The sequence below is a fragment of the Nicotiana sylvestris genome, chromosome 1 (genome assembly GCF_000393655.2).
Source record: "Nicotiana sylvestris chromosome 1, ASM39365v2, whole genome shotgun sequence".
Taxonomy (NCBI): Eukaryota; Viridiplantae; Streptophyta; class Magnoliopsida; order Solanales; family Solanaceae; genus Nicotiana; species Nicotiana sylvestris.
In genome coordinates, this window is record NC_091057.1 from 35709766 (window position 1) to 35734530 (window position 24765).

General features: G+C 41.4%; 2 protein-coding genes across 2 annotated transcripts; both read right to left on the minus strand.

The window, feature by feature from the left end:
- Positions 1 to 19590: 19590 nt before the first annotated feature.
- On the minus strand, positions 19591 to 20022 carry LOC104209939 (uncharacterized). The gene has a single exon (XM_009758718.1). The coding sequence runs from the start codon at positions 20020 to 20022 to the stop codon at positions 19591 to 19593; it is 432 nt and encodes a 143-aa protein (XP_009757020.1).
- Positions 20023 to 20571: 549 nt separating this feature from the next.
- On the minus strand, positions 20572 to 21000 carry LOC138868643 (uncharacterized). The gene has a single exon (XM_070146208.1). It carries the CDS (start codon positions 20998 to 21000, stop codon positions 20572 to 20574), a length of 429 nt encoding a protein of 142 aa, XP_070002309.1.
- Positions 21001 to 24765: the final 3765 nt, after the last annotated feature.

A 24765-nucleotide genomic window follows, 5' to 3' on the forward strand; every position in this document is an offset into this window, starting at 1 on the left:
ATAAATATTTCTTATATTATGTGTATAATTTAAAACATATTCGAAAGTAGTAATATTAATAACTATATATAAAATCATATTTTTCAAATCATCTTTTTCTTTACAAAAGTTTTTTCACCCAAAATACCATATCAAATATATATATAACGGTATCAAGGAAGTAGGAACAATGTATCATCCTTGTCCACACAAAATTTTAGTTATAACAAACTTAAAGAGCAGAATATCTCAAAGTTCAGGACAATAAATCTGATAGGTTGCTAAATACCTTTATTTTCTTTTAAAAACAAAAAAATGGTAACAATACGTTGAACCTTAATTTTTTTTTGGATTCATTTAGTAGCTTTAGCTTACTTCTTTTTTTTGTTCAAAGACCAAGTAAAAAGAGTAAAATAGTAAGTAAGAATTTGATTACATTTCGAGGACGAGTAAACATACTGGAACAGAAAATAATTTACGGGGTGTAACAAGTACTTACTTAATTTCGTGACTGATTGATTCTGAGTCCCTATAATTACTGATGAACTTTGATTTTTACCTTATTTGCTATCTGCTTTCAAACTTTATATACACACTCTCTTATTAGCATAAACACACGAACACTCTTGGTTCAAAAGCTCTCTCTCTCTCACACTTATACTTTCTGCTCTCTTTTGTGCTACTTGCTACTATTCTAAGTTAGTCGGCTGCAAGCCAAGGCTAACCATTGTGTTCTCCTGCTCCTTCACGTTTGCTTACTGTCTTCTTTACTGGTATGCTCTAGTTTCAATTCAAGTTCCAACAACAATATGGTTCTTTTATTGCTTCAGTTCATCTGGTTTCTAGTTTGCTTTTACTTATGATTTTGCTGTGAGACCTGCATTTAATATGATTACCTGATTAGTATGTCATGTACTCCTCTTCCTTAGAATTAGTATGAGCATGTTACCCCATCCACTCTAAGTAGTCTGCACTCCTAACTTGTATGGTTCTGGGATTGAATCATGTGGATCCTACATACTAAATCCCCTTAAGCATTGCTGGTTCTGAAACTATGTCTGATTAGTTGTGTCTAAGTATGTCTGTACAATTCCTAAGACCTTTTGCTTAATGTGTGTGCACAATCAGGTGTTCTATGCATCCCGAAATCCTTTGACCCCTGTTTGTGACAACTGAACTTGCCCTGATTCTGTGACTCCTGGCTGTGTATGAACATGTCTTAAGAGTGTTATGTTTGGACTATTGTTTACTACTACACTCTTTTTTCAAACTATCTCTGTTGTTTTACTAAGTTATTTCAAACAAAATCCCTTTTAATACAGTTTTCCCATTAAAACCTTCCAACTTGTGTCAAGTACTTTCACTATGCTCCTAAGTCAATAAGCTCTACCCCCTCCAGTATGTGTACTGCCTTGGGATCCTCTTGAGAACCCTCTGAACTCTAGCACACTGAGGCTTGCCCTTCTACACTGCACTTATTCATTTTGGTTACCAAGTCTAGGTGTAAGCACTGCCCGGGATCCTTGAGATCCTTAGGGAACTTTGATGCATCTAGACTATGACATTATCTATGGAATTGAGGCATTTGAGGCTATTGGAGGCTTTGGAAACTTGGTCCTATCTGTAGGCTCACTACAGAATAACTTCTTATTTTCTTATTTACTTATGTAATTCATTCCTATGGTCTGTAATAACTTGTAAACAAATATTGGGGTAATTAGTGAAAAGGGTGGGTAGCTACATTGTGGGGTAATACGGGTAGGAACCATGCCTATATGACTTTACAATTTGTTGTGTTTGCCTTATAAGTAGAAACCATGCCTATAGGACTTTTGTATCTTGTTATGTTAGAAATCATGTCTATAGGTCTCAATTGATTCCATAATAGAAATCATGTTTAATGGGTCTTAAATCAGTTTCACAAGTAGATGTCACGCCTATAGGATATAATCCTAATCCGACTTCTGTTATAACAAGTGTTTATGTATGTTTCCATGTGTCATCATGCCTGCAAGTCTTTAAAATCAGTATTAAAATTAGATATCATGCCTATAGGAAATAACGTCAAATTCTGCCTATAGATCTAAACTAGTTTGGTTTTAAAAAAATTAATCCGGTTAACGTTTAGTTCACTTCTGAATTGGTTTAATTAGTGGTTTATATTTCCTGAAACGAGTTCTTTTAAAAATTGCCTTAATCTGTTATTAGACAGCATGCCTATAGGGGATTAAAGACTCCATTTCAGAACCTGCCTTGTTTCGCTATATAAAATGTAGTCATCAGTATTCTGCATATATGCAAGCCTGTAGGGTGTTTTCAAAACTTGCAATTCTGAAACTGTTTCTGTGACTTAATGTTGTTCTAGTTTAAGCAAGCTTTAAAATCAGTAGGCCACTGATAGGGTCATTACTTCTAGGTTTATAAAAACAAACTGCCTGTTTTTTTGTATATTCACTTAGACATCATGCCTTATGATACTGTTTAACAAAATGGCCTTTATTTGTGTTTGAGTCGTGCTGTTAACATGCCTTATTTGTGGAGGTAAACTGAGCCTCTTATTTGCTCCTTCGTGGTCTTCTTTGCTAAAGTCCTAACTGTTCTTGCCTGTCGCCTTAGTATTTTCACCTTTAAAACCTTAGGGGTCTGTCTAGAACCGCCTATAGGTAGAGGTCTTAAATCCCTCCGGGACCATTAAGAAGGGACGGGTAACATCACACAATAGAGATCATTGACCAACACTCGCTTTGAATGACCACTAAGGGGAGGGGAAGGGTAGATATGGGATATGATGACTACGCGCTAATGTCACATGTAGCCCCTCATTGAGGAGTGTTTACCAGACATTGTGTGGGGTGATCCTGTAGGCTAACCAATCTAGGACTCCCTATTTCCAAAATTCCTTTTTCTATTTAAAAGCTTTGTTTTATACGACTTGTTCAAAAATCTTTATCTTGTTACTTGAGTTATCCAACGTGCTTTACTTGCAACCTATTTGATTCAACTGTTTATGGACTAATTTGGGAATATAAGTTCGGCCAGGACCCACAGTTGTGGACCAAGAGGGGTGCCTAATACCTTTTCCTCGAGGTTATTTCGAGTCCTTACCCTAATCTCTGGTAATGCAAACTAATCCAAGAGTTAATCACTCTGGGTGCCCTACGCACTGTAATCCATTAGGTGGAGACTCTTCAAATACCCAATTCCCAAAAAGGAAATGAGTTATCACACCCCATGGAATGTCGAAACTCTGACCTCTCTCTGCGGAGGGAAAAAAGGCGGCGCGACAGTGGGAAGGGTAGATATGGGATACGATGACTACGCACTAATGTCATATGTAGCCCCTCATTGAGGAGTATTTACCGGACATTGTGTGGGGTGATCTTGTAGGCTAACCAACCTAGGACCCCTCCTTTCCCAAATCCCTTCTGTTTAAAACTTTATTTTATATACAACTTGTTCAAAACCTTTGTCTTATTATTTGAGTTATATAACGTCCAACGTGCTTTACTTGCAAATTATTTGGTTCAACTATTTATTTGTTAATGGACTAATTCGTGAATATAAGTTCGGCCGGGACCTACCATTATGGACTGAGAGGGGTGCCTAACACCTTCCCCTCAAGGTTATTGCGAGCCCTTACCTTAATCTCTGGTAATGCAAACTAGTTTAAGAGTTAATCGCTCTAGGTGCCCTAACGCACCATAATCCGTTAGGTGTCGACTCTTCAAATACCCAATTCCCAAAAGGAAATGAGTTATTACCCCCATGAATGTCGAAACCCGGACTTTCTCCGCGGAGAAAAAAAGGGGGCGCGACAATAGATAAAAGTGATTGCACATACCATTGACTTTATACTTTCAAGTGTTTGAACTGCATGTCCAAAACTACATGTCTTTTTGACGAGCGCAAAACCGGTGTATAAAACTTAGGCTCGCTAGTCAAAGATAGTATGGTATTAAATCGTCTCCACAGGGATTGGTTTAAATAATGATCTAATAAATCTTCATCTCAACACTATCCATGATAATAAACCTTTGATTTATGTTATTATCGACTACTAATAAAACTAAGATTATCGATTGTAAGAAACTAATGGAAATTTAATGACTATGAAGCAACGATTGAATATCAAGGTGAGAAGTAAGGGTTGTGACAAATATGTGATCAACTATTATTCCTGGTACTCTACGTTAAGTTCACTCTTAACTTCTATTGACTCTTCGATTTCAACAGATGATTAGGCTACCTTAAGAATTCAAAATTTTCTTTCGAATGAATGAGAGTTCCCTTAACCAACCTAATAACAGGTCTTATGAACATATGCACAAATACAGTGAATGAATGATCTTTCAAAGAACGCCTCTCGATAAGCTCTTTTGATTACCTATTAGAGGCGTAAAATCAACCTATACAATATGGCACAATGCAAATTACAGCAACACTTCTCTTTCGATTAAAGTTAATCCACATCTAACCTTGCAATTCAATTAATAACTCATTCAATGAATTCGGCGAATTAACAGAGAGTAAAAACACATAACAATAGTCAAATCACAACATCCGTCAATAACCCTAAAAAGGATTACTCCATTATGGAGAATTTATTCATCACAAGAGTGTTAGAAGAACAAGAAGACATTACAATTCCCAAAAATCCAACAAACTTCCGTTTTGTATGAATTGGATCAAGTATTTTGCGTCTCCATAGTTCCCTTGCCTTCTTCTCTCTAAAAGTTCCTCCAAAATCCGAGAGCCCTTTTATTTATATGAGCTAGGATTCATATAGGTTAAAAGGAGTCACCTCCGAAATTACAAATATAGGCCTGGGAAAAGTTTTTGGAATTGGACGTGTGCGGTCGCGCACCTGGAGGTGTGATCGCACATATGGCCGTGCATCTGTGGCAGTGCACTGCTTTACTTGCATGCTCAGTGCGCGCTGGAGGGGGTCTTATGCGCGGTCGTACACCTGGGTGAACCTCCTGCTCAACTCTTCGTTTCTCTCATTAAGTGAATTATTCGTCCGTTGATCCCCGATACTATCCCAACTTAATCCTTGGGTTTTACTCAGACTTCAAATCTCCAAAATAGCTCGAATTAGCTTTACAACCTTATCATAACTTGGAATTGCTCCTACAAGGCATAAAACAGACACTCAGTGCAAAATAATACCATTTAAAGCTCAATCACTAGTAAAGTGCAGCAAATTAGAGTGCAATTAATGGACAAAATATGCAATTATAGCCGGCCATTAACACTCCACACTTAAACCATTGCTCGTCCTCGAGCAATCAAACTACACTTTACATAAAATACGACCTTTTTCAACAACTCTCATAACTCATCACATCAAGAGTCTTTAAAACATATTAAGTACAATATTGTTACATCTTAATCTCAAGATTTGACTCAAAAGCACCATGCAATATTTGTAACCCAGTCATTTACTCTAACACAAAGGTCAAGCATTACCTTTACTTCGTTAATTAAGTGCCCTCACACAACAATAGAGAGTAGTTCCACACGCAATAGACATTAAGAACAATTAGGAACTCAGGATAGAAAGAATTCTCTCACTCTTAGAAATAAGATTTATATGCCATAAAAGATGAACCATAGGCTTGCCCTAGTGTACTACTCTACTAATTTGAGCTCATTTAGTCAAGGATTAGGTAGGACTTTAACTAGTTGTAATGTAGGCTGCGGGATGGGTAGGATACATTTAGATATAAGAGTGACGATACCTCCCTAATCACTTTAATACATATACTTTAACATTTTAAACCCCACACTTATATCAAACCATACATCCACTTTTTACAGCAATATACATTAACTCCCTACTTCTTTAAGCACAATTACATCAAGAGTTACCACTTATCAAAAAATATTTTGCACAACAATACAATATAAATAATTTCTTTTTCAATTTAAGTGGATCTTTTTATTTTCGAAACATGTACCTTTCTCCTTAATTCAATAGTTCCACTCAAAACCCAAACCAACACCCCACACTTCAACTTTTACAAAGTTCATAACAATTCAAGTGCTCACAAGAGGTGAAAAGATTCAAATAGATGGTCAATTCAAACAAACTGGTAAGGCTTGTAATGTGGTTGCCAAAGAAACAAGATTACATGCTCAAAGGGGTTAATTAAGATTCATAATAATTAGGCGGGTAAATATATAATTGGCTTAACAAAGAAATGTCTATATCACTTTCAAGATCGAATAAAACTACCATTTGGCTTTGCAAACACATGGGACAAGTTCTAGACATCAAATATAATTCAATGAATAATACAAAACCTCACACAGGAATGACACATAAGTCCATCTGGATTGGATTATCAAGACAATCTAGTCAAAGCAGTTAAGCAAAGTCAAAATCATACAATTTAAGGTACTTATGCAAGAGTCAAAAACTGAGCCTAAGCGTCACAACTAAAGCACTCACTATTCTTAAGGTATAATAAAGTCAAGAGATATTACCTTCCCTTCAAATCATAGATCAAGGTTCTTTACTCCAAACAAAAAAATAAAACTAACTACACCCAGTTCAAAACAAAACTCTTGGAATAGAACCGCTGCACAAAGAAAAACGAAGGGGGAATTATTACACTACCTACAAAAGAAAATATTTTTATCTTTTTTCTTCGGCTAAAACCTCTCAAGAAACCTATCGACTGATATCCATCATCTGGAAAAAAATCGAAATTTTAAAATTTTTATGTTTTTTTTTTCAAATTTTTCTTGTTCTATCTCTAGCTACTCAAACTAACAAAAGTAAAACTAAAACTAATATACATACAATATACAATTATCCCCCACCTCACACTTTAAGATGTGGCATGTCCCCATGACACCAAATGAAAATTCAAAGGTGGAAAAAACTCCCCTGATCAATTCAGTCCGTGTCGGAGACAATGCCAGGGTCTAGATGACAAGCCCGACCAAGTGCACTGTCATGACCCCAAATACCAGTCGTGATGGCGCCTATCACATTACTAGGCAAGCTGGACCAATTATAAACCACAACACATTTTCATTTTAAATAAATCATTTGCTAACACAGTTTAATTACCAATTATCATAATAAGTGTTTAAAATGGCAAGATAGATATGCGGAAGTCAACAAGGCATAGAAACTACACAGCTCACACTGATCTGGTGTCACAAGTCTAGAGCCTCTAACACAAGTCTGAACAACCTACTACATAGATAGTCTAGGAATGCGGAAAAAAGTAATAAGATAGAAGGGAGAAATCAGGGCTGCGGACGCTATGCAGCTACCTCGAAATCCTCAGCAATTGCTGAACGCCTGTAAAGCTCTCACTCGGCCTCCGGGGCACCTGGATCTGCATGCGAGGTGCATGGAGTAATGTGAGTACTCCGACCCAGTAAGTAATAAAGGTAAATAATGACTGAGAGTAAGAAAACACGTATACATATGGTATTCTATAATGAAGCAACTAAATAGGTAATTTGTAGCAGTAAACCAATGAAAAGCAAAATAAAGTACTTCTACAACAAATAAACAGGTAATTGACAAATAGTTATAATAAAGTAAACACATTGAAGTTCGCCCCTCGGGCACAGTATCAACAATTTCTGCCCCTCGGGCTCAATCTCACATCACAATGGGTACCCGTGCTCACTGGAGGTGTGCAGACTCCGGGAGGGGCCCCTTACGGCCAAAGCGCAATATCAAGTCATCTCGTGGCATCAAATATAGGCCCTCGGCCTCATATCAATCAAGTCACCTCGTGGCGTATATATGTATCTCAGGCCCTCGGCCTCATATCAGTATCAGTGTTCCTCACAATATAGGCCCTCGGCCTTACTCAGTCAAAAATCATCACAAGCCTCTCAGGCAATAGTAAAATAGTGTTTCTCAGCCCAAACATCATTTAAGTCTTAAAACTGAGTAAACGTGGCTGAGTAGTAAAACAGTGAAAAATAACGTGACTGAGTTCAAGTAAGTCAAAACAGTGAAGAAATATCAATAAAAATTTCCGAAGGGTTCAAATAATTGGCACTAGACCCAAATATGGCATTCATCCCAAATAATGATGATAGCAAATAGTATTCAATCAAATACGCGATAGAATCATCAATCAGGATGGACCAAGTCACAATACCTAATAGTGCACAACCCCACGCTCATCATCAAGCGTGTGCCTCACCTCAATATAGCACTACGATGTGCAATCCGGGGTTTCAAACCCTCAGGACATCATTTACAATCATTACTGACCTCAAACTGGCTAAATCTCTAGCTCGCGATGCCTTTGCTCCTCGAATCGGCCTCCACGCACGTCGAATCTATCCAAAATCAGAATGAATACGTCACAATATGCTAAGGGAACAAAGCCCAAGCAAAAACAATCGAAAAATACCAAAAAATCCTGAAATTAGCAAAACCTGAGCCACGAGCCCACTTCTCGAAACTCAGAAATTTTCGTATCAACGGGTTCCTTATCTCCCCACGAGTTCATACACACCAAAAGTTCTCAAATCCGACCCCAAATGGTCCTCCAAATCCCCAAATCAAAAGTCCTAAATTCCAAGCCCTAGTTCTTCCATTTTTAGCTTAAGATTCCATGATTTCTAGGTGGATTTCACAATAGATTCGAGTTTTAGGTCCAAAATTCTTACCTCTAAACGTTTCTCCTTGAATCACTCTTCAATTTCCTTCAAAAAACTCTCAAAAGACCAACTATGGAGTAAATGAGCTCTAATATCGCGGATGAAATGAATTAAAACATTCTGCCTAGACCTGCTTTTCCTTCATCGCGATCACGGCACTTACCTCGCGATCGTGAATAAAATTTTTTAAACTCCCCAAAATTACACTGCGCGAACGCGACTTCACCTACGCGAACGCGATGCACAAATAACCTTCAGCCCATCTTCCTCTACGCGATCGCGACTGCCATCACGCGAATGCGATGCACAGCTTCCCAGCCTTCCGGGAACACGAAGCCTCTCACGCGAGCGCGATGGCTTAATTTTGTCCTTCCTCAAATCCTTCTACGCAATCACGATACACCCTACGCGATCGCGAAGGGTAATTCTCTGCAACACCTGGTACGATTTTTCTGCAACTCCCAAACTCCAAAAATGACCCGAATGACCATCCGAAACTCATCCGAGGCCCCTGGGACCTCAACCAAAGGCACCAACACATCCTAAACCCTTATTAAAACTTGCTCCAATCATCGAAACACCTCAAACAACATCAAATTACCCAAAACACATCGAATTCAAGCCTAAGTTTCTAAAAATCTTCCGAAATATGCTTTCGATCAAAAACCCAACCAAATCACGTCCGAATGACCTGAAATTTTGCAAACACATCCCAAATGACACATCAAAGTCACTGCAACTCTCGGAATTCCATTACGACCCCCGGATCAAAATATCACCTACCAACCAAAAATCGCCAAAATATCAACTGCGCTTGAAGCCTAATTCTACTCTGGACCTCCAGAACCCATTCCGATCACACTCCTATGCCATAAATCACCTACCGAAGCTAACCGAACCATCAGAACTCACATCCGATCTCTCTAACATATAATGCAACATCCGGTTGACTTTTCCAACTTAAACCTTCTTAAAAGAGACTAAGTGTCTCATTTCTTACCAAATACTCTCCGAAATCAAACTGATCAATCCGATCACATAAAACACGGATAACGAAGCATAAAGAAGAAAAAATGGGAGAAACAGAGCGGTAACTCATGAGATGACTGGCCGGGTCGTCACATCCTCCCCAACTTAAACAAACATTCATCCTCGAACGAGTCAAGAAACATACCTGAAGCCTTGAATATGTGAGGATATCTGCTCCGCATATCCCGCTCGGTCTCCCTGGTAGCCTCCTCCACGAGCCGACCTCTCTGCTGCATTTTCATTGAAGCTATATCCTTTGACCTCAACTTTCGAACCTGATGACCTAAAATAGCTACTGGCTTTACATCATAGGTCAAATCATCATCCAACTGAACCGTGCTGAAGTCCAAAACATGAAACGGATCCCCAATATACTTTCGGAGCACATAAACATGAAATACTGGATGCACACTCGACAAGCTGGGTGGCAAGGCAAGCTCATAAGCCACCTCCCCAATCTTTCGAAGAACCTCAAAAGGCCCAATAAACCAAGGACTCAATTTCCCTTTCTTCCAAAATCTCATAACACCCTTCATGGGTGAAACCTTCAACAGAACCTTCTCGCCAACCATGTAGGTCACATCTCAAACCTTTCTATCAGCATAACTCTTTTGTCTCGACTACGCTGTACGAAGCCTCTCCTGAATCACCTTCACCTTCTCCAAAGCATCCTGTACCAAATCAGTCCCCAATAGCCTAGCCTCACCGGGCTCGAACCAACCAACTGAAGATCTGCACCGCCTCCCATACAAAGTCTCATATGGAGCCATCTGAATACTCGACTGATAGCTGTTGTTATAAACAAACTCTGTAAGCGGTAGAAACTCATCCCATGATCCTCCGAAATCAATGATACAAGCACGCAACATGTCCTCCAATATCTATTTAGTACGCTTGGACTCACCATCCATCTGAGGATGAAAAGCTGTGCTCAACTCCACCGGAGTACCCAACTCTCTCTGCACGGCTCTTCAAAACTGCGAAGTAAACTGAATACCTCTATCTGAAATGATGGAGACTGGGACACCATGCAAATGAACAATCTCTCGGATAAAGATTCCTGCCAACAACTCTGAAGAATAGGTAGTACACACAGGAATAAAGTGCACGGACTTGGTCAACCGATCCACAATCACCTAACTAGCATCGAACTTCTTCAAAGTCCGTGGAAGTCCAACAACAAAGTCCATAGTGATCCTCTCCCACTTCTACTTAGGAATATCCATCTGCTGTAGCAAGCCACCCGGTCTCTAATCCTCAAATCCTGATACATCTTCATGGCACCCAGATGAATGGAATACCGCGAGCTATGGGCCTCCTCCAGAATCAACTCCTGAAGCCCATCCACATTAGGCACGCAAATCCGGCCCTGCATCCTCAACACCCCATCATCACCGATGGTCACATCTCTAGCATCATCATGCTGAACTTTGTCCTTAAGGGCAAGCAAATGCGGATCATCATACTGGCACTCTCTGATGCGATCATATAAAAAAGACCGAGAAACCACACAAGCCAACACCCGGTTGGGCTCCGAAATATCTAATCTCACAAACCGATTGGTCAAGGCCTGAACATCAACTGTAAGAGGTCTCTCCCCAACTGGAATATATGCCAAACTCCCATACACACTGCCTTCTGGCTCAAAGCATCGGCCACCACATTGGCCTTTTCCGGATGGTACAATATAGTGATATCATAATCCTTAAGCAACTCCACCCATCTCCGCTGCCTCAAATTAAGATCCTTTTTCTTGAACAAATGCTGAAGACCGTGATGATCCGTGAACACCGCACAAGATATGCCATACAGGTAATGCCTCCAAATCTTCAATGCGTGACTATGGCAGCCAACTCCAAATCATGAACGGGGTAGTTCTTCTTATGGGGCTTAAACTGACGAGAAGCATAAGCAATAACTCTACCCTCCTGCATCAATACACAACCAATACCAACTCTCGAAGCATCACAATACACGGTATATGGACCTGAAGCTGATGGCAAAACCAATACTGGAGTTGTGGTCAAAGCTATCTTGAGCTTCTAAAATCTCTCCTCACACTCGTCCGACCATACAAATGAAACACCCTTCTGAGTCAACTTGGTCAAGGGCGATGCGATAGATGAGATCCCTGAACAAATCGGCGATAATAGCCTACCAAACCAAGAAAGCTACGAATCTCTATGGCTGAGGATGGTCTAGGCCAACTCTGAACCGCCTCTATCTTCTTCAGATCAACCTGATACCCTCACTAGACACCACATGCCCCAAGAAAGCCACTGAACTGAGCCAAAACTGACGTTTGGAGAATTTTGCATAAAGTTTCTCCTCTCTCAATCTCTACAACACAACTCTCAAATGCTCCGCGTGCTCCTCCTGACTACGCGAGTACACCAGAATATCATCAATGAAGACTATGACAAATGAATCAAGATAAGGCCGGAACACGCTGTTCATCAAATGCATGAACACTGCTGGGGCATTGGTCAGCCTAAAAGACATTACCAAGAAATCATAATGACCATATCGGGTCCTAAAAGCTGTCTTAAGAATATCTGAATCCCTGATCTTCAACTGGTGATAGCCTGAACGGAGATCAATCTTGGAGAACACTCTCGCTCCCTGAAGCTGATCAAATAAATCATCAATGCGAGGCAAAGGATACTTGTTCTTAATTGTTACCTTGTTCAATTGCCTATAATCAATGCACATTCTCATTGTGCCATCCTTCTTCTTCACAAACAGAACCGGCGCACCCCAAGGTGACACACTAGGCCGAATGAACCCCTTATCTAGGAATTCCTGAAGCTGCTCCTTCAATGCCTTCAACTCTGCTGGTGCCATACGATACGACGGAATAGAAATGGGCTGAGTTCCCGGCACCAGGTCAATGCCAAAATCAATATCCCTATCCGGTAGCATGCCCGACAGGTCTACAGGAAACACATCAGGAAAATCACTCACAACTGGAATAGAGTCAATACTGGATGTCTCAGCTCTGACATCCCTCACAAATGCTAGATATGCCAGACAACCCTTCCCAACCATACATTGGGCCTTCAAGAAAGAGATCACTCTACTAGGAACATAATCAATCACACCACGCCACTTGATCCGCGGTACACCCGGCATAGCCAAAGTGACTATATTAGCATGACAGTCCAGAATAGCATAACACGGAGATAACCAGTCCATGCCCAAAATGACATCAAAATCCATCATGCTCAATAGAAATAGATCCACTTGGGTCTCTAGACCCCCAATAGTCACCACACATGACTGATACACACGGTCTACAACAACAGTATCGCCCATCAGAGTAGATATATGAACAGGTAAAGCAAGAGACTCCCGGGGCGTACCCAAATAATGAGCAAAATATGAGGACACATAATAAAAGGTGGAATCGGGATCAAATAATACAGAGGCATCTCTGTGGCAGACTGAAACAATACCTGCAATGACATCATCTGAAGCAATAGCATCTGCCTGCCTGGGATAGCATAGAAACATGCCTGGCCACCGCCTGATCGACCTCCGCCTCTGGGGCGACCCCTGGCTAACTGACCCCCACCCTAGCTGGCTGGGCAGGTGATGAAGAAACTAGCGCTGAAGCCAAAGACTGACCCCTCTGCTGGGATGAACTAGCAACTCGATGAGGACACTGCCTCCACATGTGGCCCATCTTGCCACACTCATAACAACTCCCAGGTGCTGGAGAAGGGGACTGAAGGGAACCCCTCGCACCGAGGTGACTAGCTGATGCGCTCGATGTAGAAGAACCCTGAACCGATGGAGCACGAGACACACACTGAGCTGGAAGGGCGCTGAGTGATGACTGGCCCTGCTGAGATCCATGATAACCATGACCTGAAGATGCCCCACAATAACCTGGGCGGGCTGACTGAGCAGGCCTGAATGAACGGCCTCTACATACTAATACTGGCCCCTCGAAGGAGCACCACTATAACTGCCAGATTCTCGAGGCCTCTTGGCCTCCCTCTCCTCTCGCTCCTAACGGCGAACAGTATTAATCTCCCGGGAGATATCAATAACCTCCTCGAAGGTAGAACCCACCACTCTCTATTTGGTCATAAGAATACGGAGCTGATAAGTAAGACCATCAATAAACCTCCTGATCCTCTCTCAATCTGTCAAAACCATCCAGATGGCATGACGAGCCAACTTAGAAAACCTCGACTCATATTGTGACATAGTCATATCCCCTGTCGCAACCACTCATACTGTCTACGCAGCTCCTCTCTGCGGGACTGCGGTACATACTTCTCCAGGAAGAGAATGGAGAACTGCTGCCGAGTAAGGGGCGCTGCACCAATAGGCCTATGCCTCTCCTATTCCTCCCACTAAGTGAAGGCATCCCCTGAGAACTGAAAGGTCGTAAATGCCACATCACTAGACTCAAGAATCCCTACTGTACGAAGCATCCGCTGGCACTTATCCAAGAAACCCTGGGCATCCTCGCCCTCTACTCCGCTGAATGTCGGAGGCTGGAGTCTACCAAACCTCTCAAGTCGACACTGCTCATCATCCGACATAACTGGCAGAACAAACTCCTGAGCTGGTGCAACTGGTTAGGCTGGAGGTGCCCCCGGCATCTGAAGTCCCTGCACTACCTACTCAGGTGTGCGAGGGGAGTCTGATTGCCTCCCCCGACCTGTGAAGTAGCTGCTGCTGTAGTGGCTGAAACTGCTTGAGCCAGGCTAGTGAAAACTGATAAGATCTGTGCCAAGGCCTCCTGAAGACCCGGAATCACGTTGGGCACAACTGGTGCCTGAACTAGTGCTGCTGGAGCATCCATAGCTGGATCCTGATCCTGAGCTAGGGAAGCTGGTGGGTCTACAGGTGCTGCCCTCGCTGCTCTGCCTCTACCACGACCACGACCGCATCTGCAGCCTCTGGTGGCCTCCGCTGGTGGCTCTAGTGGTCGTCCACCCCGTCCGGTAGCTCGTGTCCTCACCATCTGTGAGAGAATAGAATAACGGAAGTTCAGTACTCAGATCAACAAGTTCGCACGATAAGAATTTGAAGAATATGAAGTTTTTCCTAAAGGTTCTATAGCCTCTCGAGGATAAATACAGACATCTCCATACCGATCCGCGAGACTCTACTAAACCGGCTCATGACTCGCGAGACCTATGTAACCTAGGCTCTGATACCAACTTGTCACGACCCCAAATACCGTTCGTGATGGCGCCTATCACATTACTAGGCAAGCCGGACCAATTATAAACCACAACCCATTTTCATTTTAAATAAATCATTTGCTAACACGGTTTAATTACCAACTATCATAATAAGTGTTTAAAACGGCAAGATAGATATGCGAAAGTCAACAAATCATAGAAACTACACAACCTACACTGATCTGGTGTCACAAGTCTAGAGCCTCTAATACAAGTCTGAACAACCTACTACATAGATAGTCTAGGAATGCGGAAAAAATTAATAAGATAGAAGGGAGAAATCAAGGTTGCGGATGCCATGCAGCTACCTCGAAATCCCCGGCAATTGTTGAACGACTGAAAAGCTCTCACTCGGCCTCCGGGGCACTTGGATCTACACGCGAGGTGCATGGAGTAATGTGAGTACTCCGACCCAGTGAGTAATAAAGGTAAATAATGACTAAAAGTAAGAAAACACGTATACACAGGGTATTCTATAATGAAGCAACTAAATAAGTAATTTGTAAGCAGTAAACCAATGAAAAGGAACATAAAGTACTTCTACAACAAATAAACAGCTAATTGACAAACAGTTATAATAAAGTAAACACATAGAAGTTCGCCCCTCGGGCACAATATCAACAATTTCCACCCCTCGGGCTCAATCTCACATCACAATGGTAGCCGCACTCACTGAGGGTGTGCAGACTCCGGGAGGGACCCCTTACGGCCCAAGCGCAATATCAAGCCATCTCGTGGCATCAAATCTAGGCCCTCGGCCTCATATCAATCAAGCCACCTCATGGCGTATATATGTATCTCAGGCCCTTAGCCTCATATCAGTGTCAGTGTTCCTCACAATATAGGTCCTTGGCCTTACTCAGTCAAAAATCATCACAAGCCTCTCGGGCAATAGTAAAAGAGTGTTTCTCAGCCCAAACATCATTTAAGTCTTAAAACTGAGTAAACGTGGCTGAGTAGTAAAATAGTGGAAAATAACGTGACTGAGTTCAAGTATAAGTCAAAACAGTGAGGAAATATCAATAAAAATCCCCGAACCAGACCCAAATATGGCATTTAACCCAAATTATGATGATAGCAAATAGTATTCAATCAAATACGCAGTAAAATCATCAATCGGGACGGACCAAGTCACAATCCCCAATAGTGCACGACCCCACGCTCAACATCAAGTGTGTGCCTCACCTCAATATAGCACTATGATGTGCAATACGGGGTTTCAAACCCTCAGGACATCATTTACAATCATTACTCACCTTGAACTTGCTAAATCTCTAGCTCGCGACGCCTTTGCCCCTCGAATTGGCCTCCACGCGCATTGAATCTATCCAAAATCAGAAAAATACGTCACAATATGCTAAGGGAACAAAGCCCAAGTGAAAACAATCGAAAAATACCAAAAAATCCCGAAATTAGCAAAACCCGAGCCCCGAGCCCACTTCTCGAAACTTAGAAATTTTCACATCAAAGGGTTTTTTATCTCCCCACGAGTTCATACACACCAAAAGTTCTCAAATCCGACCCCAAATGGTCCTCCAAATCCCCAAATCAAACGTCCGAAATTCCAAGCCCTGGTTCTTCCATTTTTTATGATTACTAGGTGGATTTCACAATAGATTCGAGTTTTAGGTCCGAAATTCTTACCTCCAAACGTTTCTCCTTGAATCCCTCTTCAATTTCCTTCAAAAAGACAAACTATGGAGTAAATGAGCTCCAAAATCGCGGATGAAATGAATTAAAACATTCTGCCCAGGCCTGCTTTTCCTTCATCGCGATCGCGGCACTTCCCTCGCGATCGCAAAGAATAAATTTTAACCTCCCCAAAATTACACTACGCGAACGCGACCTCACCTACGTGAACACGAAGCACTAATAACCTTCAGCCCATCTTCCTCTACGCGATCGTGAGATCCTTCACGCGAACGCATTGCACAGCTTCCCAGCCTTCCGCGAACGCGAAAACTCTCACACGAACGCAAAGGCTTAATTCTGGCCTTCCTAAAATCCTTCTACGCGATCGCGATACACCCTATGTGATCGCGAAGGGTAGTTCTCTGCAACACCTGATCCGATTTTTCTACAACTCCCAAACTCCAAAAATGACCCGAATGACCATCCGAAACTCACTCGAGGCCCCCGGGACCTCAACCAAAGGCACCAACACATCCTAAAACCTTATTCAAACTTTATCCAATCATCAAAACACCTCAAACAACATCAAATTACCCAAAACACATCGAATTTAAACCTAAGTTTCTAAAAATCTTCCTAAATATGCTTTCGATCAAAAAGCCAACCTAACCACGTCCGAATGACCTGAAATTTTGCACACACATCCCAAATGACATAACCAAGCTATTTCAACTCTCAGAATTCCATTATGACCCCCGGATCAAAATCTCACCTACCAACCGGAAATCGTCAAAATATCAACTTCGCCAATTCAAGCCTAATTCTACTCCAGACCTCCAAAACCCATTCAAATCACACTCCTAAGCCATAAATTACCTCCCAAAGCTAACCAAACCATCGGAACTCACATCCGAGCTCTCTAACACATAAGTCAACATCCAGTTGACTTTTCCAACTTAAACCTTCTTAAAAGAGACTAAGTGTCTCATTTCTTACCAAATCCTCTCCGAACTCAAACTGATCAATCCGATCACATAAAATACGAATAATGAAGTAGAAATGGGGAAACCGGAGCGGTAACTCATCAGATGACTGGCTGGGTCGTCACATGCAAGCAACCATGCCATGATCTTCTTCTTTGACTTGGCATTCTGTGTAGCAAGGGAGTCCACCCAAGCTCCCAAATCAGTGACTAAAGTACGCATACCTGCCATCTCATGTTCTAAAGTACCAATTCTTGTTTCCCATCCACTACCTGAAGGTTTCCATCCCCTGCTCATGCGGTGGAGAAGCAACAACATCCTCACTATGAACCTTAGTTACCTTGTCGGCCTCATCAGATTCCTCACTATCTGCCTTAGAAGCCCTAGAAGGTTCCTTCCCAATTACAACTTTATCAGCCCTAAATTTCTGTTCGCGCTTGACTTTCTCATCAGTGGCCCTATTTTCCAGCACACGTACCTCACGGCATAACCGCATGACTAGTGACGGGAAAAAGAACCCATACATCTACATAGGACACCTAATTGTTATCTCATTCTGAATGACTTTAGCAACGTCAAAATCGTAGTTATTGACAAAGCACCAAATCAGAGCAGCCCGAGGACCATTCACCTTAGTAGTCTATCCCAATGGAATGAGGCGGTTATTGATTATGTAGAGACAGTATTTCCCTTTAAAAGTGAGCGAAGCCGAGTGAAATTTGTGCCCCTCCTTCAGCAACACTACAGTATTCCCAAACACAAATGGTTGCAAAGAACAGGTGCCATAGGTATGGTTTCCCGCTGTGCATGACGTAATAGTCACATGTATCAGGGTCTTCCACATATTCCGGCAAGTGATAGGCCCTTTGGATGGCCTCATTGGAGAAATCCACACTCTTCTTCCAGACGGTACATACATGGTCCTCATGTTCCGGGTAGTTCACATAGAACTCCTTAATAACCATCAAATTTGCTTCGTCGAGTTCTTCAAAAAACACCCCCAGTCTTTGCCTGACCAATTCCGTATACACTCTAGGACAGTCGTTTTGGAGAGGTGCAATATCTATTCCTCTTTTCGATATGCACTTTTTGCTTGCTTTGTTATTAAATTGTTGTTGGGATTCACATGAGACAAACTTATTCTGATTATAAGGACGAGCAGATGTAGAAGCTCGCGACCGGGACGTGCCTGCTTGACCACGTTTGGAGGCACTGGCAGTTTTTCTTTTCTTTGAGAGCGTCATCATATCTGTAACAAAACTCTGACTATTAGCTAATGAATCACTTATCAAACCAAGAAAGGCTACTTAGACTTTACCCTCACACGTGGTCACAAAATTACACCCTCAATCTCATTGTGGCATTTACACAAACACTTAACATGTACAGCTGACACTAACCTCCCACAATGCAATTTTAGCCTTAACCAGACTAATGATACACCAATTTCACTCCTAGAAACTATATGGTCAGTCTCCATTGTGCACTCAACCTCCACCCAACATGAAAAGGAGACCAAACAAAAAAGAAAGAAACAAAAAATTTCTACAACCAAACTAACAAAAAAATAGAAAACAAGGAAAAAACATCTCACATACCTGAGGAGTCTTTGAGAAAGAGTGCTTTGGAGGAAGGGGAAGGGAGAAGAGTAGGGGAGAGGGGGTGGGCGAGTTAGGTTTTCACTTAAGAGAATAGGGAAAAGGGTAAAATATAGAAGGGGGATTGAGGGGTGTTCAATATTAACTGAAATTAAAAGAGAATTACTTACCTATGCGCGGTCGGGTGCATAGTTGGGTCAACCCGTGCGGGGTCAAGTGCGCTATCAACCCTTCAAGTGCGTGGGCGCACACATACCACATAGGCTGACGTTGTCTTTTGCGTGACTATATGCGTGAGGTACCCCCAGGTGCACAGTCGCACACGGATACACTCACAAGGGGCCTTTAGACACCTTGGTTCCGATCATCCTCAACATATACCTTCCTACACCTACATAGTCATAAAATACACTAATTTCTATCTACTCTATGCTATAAACAAAAGTGAAAAATTAAGCTAGTAGAAGAGTTAGAGGTAGTTATGAGTTATAATCGTCAGCTTGACTCAACCGGGCATCCTCAACTGATTTTGATTCTCGAGGATTGCTGAGCAAATCCTTTAGCAAAACACGATTTTAGCATGTGCCCATTCACTTTGAATCTTTCCATTCCATCTATGTTTTGAATCTCAATTTCCCCATATGGTGGTACATGTTTCACCACATACGGTCCCGTCCATCTAGTCTTAAATTTTCTGGGGAACAATCTGAGTCTACTATTATACGGTAAGACTCTGTCCCCTTCATGAAACTTCTTTGGGTTAATCAGATGATCATGCCACCTTTTAGTCTTTTCCTTGAAAATCCGCGCATTTTTATACGCGTCCAGTCTAAACTCCTCCAATGTATTCATCTGCTTCAACCTGTGTTCACTTGCAAGAGTAAGATCCAGATTAAGCATCTTAATTTCCCAATAAGCTTTATGTTCTATCTCAACAGGTAGGTGATACATTTCTATACACTAGTTTGAATAGTGAAGTCCCTGTGGTTGTTTTGAATGCAGTTCTATACACCCATAGAGCTTCCTCCAACTTTACAAACCAATCCTTACGAGAAGCACTAACCGTCTTTTCAAGAATTCGTTTAAGTTCACAGTGAGTCACTTCTACTTGCCCACTAGTTTGGGCATGGTACGAGGTTCTTGTTTTGTATGTGACCCCATAATTGGACAGCAGTGCAGCAAATTGCTTGTTCACAAAGTGTGACCTATTGTCACTAATAATCACTCGAGGCATCCCAAAATGGGTAAAGATGTTCTTCTATATGAACTCACACACCACCCGAGCATCATTGGTCCTAGTAGGGATTGCTTCGGCCCACTTGGAGACGTAGTCAATGGCTACTAGGATATACTCATAAAAATGTGACAATGGGAACGGACCATGAAGTCAATGCCCCAAAGGTAAAAAAATTCACATACCAGAATGGAGTTGAGTGGCATTTCGTCCCTCTTGCTAATATTACCTTCCATATGACACTTGTCATATGCAGCTACATACACTCATGTGTCTTTGTTCAAAGTAGGCCAATAGAAACCGACTTCCATAACATTTGCTGTAGTGCGATTTCCACCATAGTGTCCTCCAGTTAATCCATCATGGCAATGAGACAGAATGCTTGCCATCTCTCCCTCAGGCACACATCTTCGAATTACACCATCTACACACAGTTTAAACAAGAAAGGGTCATTCCAAAAGTAACATTTTACCTCACTTTGCAGCTTCTTTTTCTGCTCATAAGTCAAGTCGTATGGCACCCACCCATTAGCCAAAAAGTTGGCTATGTCGGCAAACCATGGCGGTCTATCAGAGACTGTTGCAATGGAAAAACTCTGCTCATCTGGGAACTCTGCCCGAATGTCCACCACTTCAATAGGTGGTTTCTCCAATCGTGACAGGTCGTTAGCCACTTGATTTTTTGTGCCCTTCATGTCTTTGATTTCTAGATAAAATTCTTGCAACAACAATACCTACCATATCAGACGTGGTTTGGACTTTCTCTAACTCAACAAATATTTCAGTGCTGAGTGATCAGTATGCACTATTACCTTGCTTCCTACCAAATATAATCTAAACTTGTAAAAAGCAAAGACTATTGCAAAGAACTCCTTCTCCGTGGTAGCATAGTTCACCTGAGCATCATTTAAGGTCCAACTTGCATAGAAAATAGGTCGGAACAGTTTATCTCTCCTCTGCCCCAGCACTGCTCCTATTGCCACATCACTAGTGTCGCACATTATCTCAAAAGGCTTACTCCAGTTAGGAGTCGCCATTATGTGGGCACTCACTAGCTTTTTCTTGAATATAAATTTCACATCAAATACAAATTTCACATGCTTGGCAAGTAATGCAATTAAGGGCTTTGTAATGCTGAAAAAATTCTTGATGAACCTTCTATAGAAATCGACATGCCCCAAAAAACTTCTGATTCTCTTCACTGAAGTCGGTGGTTGGAGCTTCACTATCACATATACTTTAGGTTTGTCGACCTCAATACCTTCAGCTGTGACTTTATGGCCTAGGACTATCCCCTCCTTAACCATGAAGTAAAACTTTTCCTAGTTGAGTACTAGGTGAGTGTCCTCATATCGTTTCAGAACAAGTTCGAGGTTCCTCAAGCAATCTTTAAAGTCATCTCCAAATAGAGTAAAGTCATCCATGAACACTTCCAGACACTTCCTATTCAAATTTGAAAATATTGACATCAAGCATCTCTGGAAAGTAGCTGGTGCATTGCATAGTCCGAAAGGCATTTTTTGGTATACAAAAAATTCCGGACGGGCATGTAAAGGTGGTTTTCGAAACATCTTTGGGAGCAATGGGTATTTGATTGTAACCTGAATATCCATCTAAGAAGCAGTAACATCCCCGCCCCGCCACCTTCTCTAACATTTGATCAATGAAAGGAACAGGGAAGTGATCCTTCCTTGTTGCATCATTTAATCTCCGGTAATCTATGCACATCCTCCATCCAGTATCTGTTATGGTAGGAATTAGCTCGTTGTCCTTGTTTTTTACCACTGTCATGCCCCATTTTTCTGGCACAACCTATACGAGGCTAATCCATTGACTGTCAGAGATTGAATACCTGCATCCAGCAATTTGAGTATCTCTTTTTGCACCACCTCCTCAAGGTTTTTTGTTCAATTTGCACTGGGGCTGCACCACCGGTTTACTCCCTTCTTCTAACAGGATCTTGTGCATGGAGATTGCGGGACTGATCCACTAAATATCGGCTATACTCCAACCGATTGCCTTTTATGCTTTCGTAGTAACTCCACAAGCACATGTTCTTGTTCACCTATCAAATCAGCAGCAACACTCACGGAAAAATTGTTAGTCTCCAAAAAATCATATTTCAAATGTGTCGGGAGTACTTTCAATTCTAGCTTCGACTTGATCTTTTCTTTCTCAATATCTTCTTCGTCTACCACCCAATTCTCATCTTCCAAACCCTTAACTTCCTTCTTGATCTTAAGATCTTCATCCTCTGTTGTGCTTGATTCTCTAATGCATCTTTCTATTGAATCACTTACCAACTTATCCAACTTGTGTTGTTCAGCTAACTCTCCCACCACATCTAGTATGAGACAAGCATAGGCATATGCCTCATCACATAGGTATTTCATCATTCTCTTTATTTGAAACATCACTTTTTCTCTCCCACTCGTAGAATGAGTTGCCCCTCATATATATCAAGAATAGCCCGGCCAGTGCAGAGGAATGGTGTAACGACCCAGCCGGTTGTTTTGAGAATTTAAGCTCCGTTTAGCTGCGTAAGGTCTTGAACAACTTCATAATATGTGTATCGACTTACGTGCATGGTTGAATTCAGTTAATGGATGATTTAAAGTCAAATTGGAAGAAGGAAACTAGTTTTGAAAGTTTAAACAGTGAGAATTTGACCGGAATTGGACTTTTGAGTAAACGGTCCCGGAATGGGTTTTGGGTGATACAACTTTGTATGGTGATTTTGGACTTAGGCGTGCATACGGAATCGGATTTGGAGGTCCGTAGGGTAATTTGAGGCATTTCAGCGAAAGTTGGAAAAGTTGAAGTTTGGGAAATGGAGAAGTTTGACTCATAGTTGACTTTTGTGATATTGGGGTCAGAATGCGATTCTGAGAGTTGGAACAGCTCCGTTATGACATTTTGGACTTGTCTGCAAAATTTGGCGTCATTCCGGGTTGATTTGATCAGTTTCGGCACAAGTTTTCAAAGATGGAAGATTTGGAAGTTCATAGTTCGATTCATGGTGCGATTCGTCGTTTCAGCATTATTTGATATGATTTGAGAACTCAAGTGAGTCCATATTAGGTTATATCACTTGTTTGTGTGTTTAGACGGGGTCCCGGGGGTTTCGGGTGGGCTACGGGTCATTTTTCCAATTTTTGGAACTGCTGTTTTCTGCTTCTGGTACCCTCCTTCGCGATCGCGAACCGCCTTTCGCGTTCGTGATGCTTTGTTTCTGATCACCACTAAATCCTTCTTCGCGTTCGCGTTCATTACTCCGCATTCGCGAAGTCCTGCATTTTCTTTCTTCGTGTTCGCGTCACCTTGTTCGCGTTCGCGTAGCTCAGTTCATGGACCACCAGATTTTCCTTCTTCGCAATCGCACAAGTTTGTACGTGATCGCGTAGCACTGATTCAGGTCAGTGGCCTTACTCTTCGAGATCGCATCTCCTTTTCCGCGATCGCGATGCACAAATTTTTGGGCAAACAGAATATATCCCAAAATAGAGGGTTAGTGTTATTTACCTAGAATCTAACATATCTAACAAATTTTATTCATATCTTGACTTGTGGAGCTCGGTTTTGAGCGATTCTTTGAGGGTTTTTTCACACAAATCGATTGGGTAAGTGTTCTTCACCTAGAATCTAACATATTACATGATTTTATCTTTATTTTTATCTTTTAATTTTTGTTTTGAGTTGAGGAAAATGTTGGTTTGAAAGAAAATTTCTAAAATGAAAATTCGTGATTTGAGGGACCAAATGGTATCGGAATTTGACAAATCTTGTATCGTTGAACTCGTATCGGAATGGGTATTCGGTTTTTTTGTAAAATTTGTCAGGTTCCGAGGGCAGGCCCGGGGGTCAACTTTTGGACCAATATTTGGATTTTGTTAAAAATTGAGACTTTATGATCCAGAATAGTTTCTCATGTGTTTTATTTGTTGTCTAAAGTTAATTTGGTTAGATTTGAGCCGTCTGGAGGTATTTTCACCTGAGAAGTGCATTTTAGAGTATCGGTTTGTCGTCTTTGAGGTAAGTATCTTGCCTAACCTTGTGTAGGGGACTTCCCCTTAGGATTTGAATCTGCTATGTTGATTGTAGTTCATGTACGTGAGGTGACAAGTGCGTGCTCGGACTAATTTGTGGAAAGTTGGCCTTTTAGGGTTCTTAGGTCCTTATATTCACTGAGTATGAAGTTGTTCTTGATAGTATTGAATTCCCTATTTACTAGTCTCACCTCTACATGCTTTAATTGGAATTAATTGCTTTATGATTCATTCTTATTGCCTAATTGACTCTTATTTTGCTTAACTGAATTTTTTTACCTCTTTTATTGTCATGCTATCTTTTATAACTGCTTGTCTTTTTTGGAAATCATTATTATCTCTTTTGTAATTGCTTAATCTTAATTGAGGTAATAATTATCTTCCCGCTGCTCATCCTTACTTGAAATTGTTGTA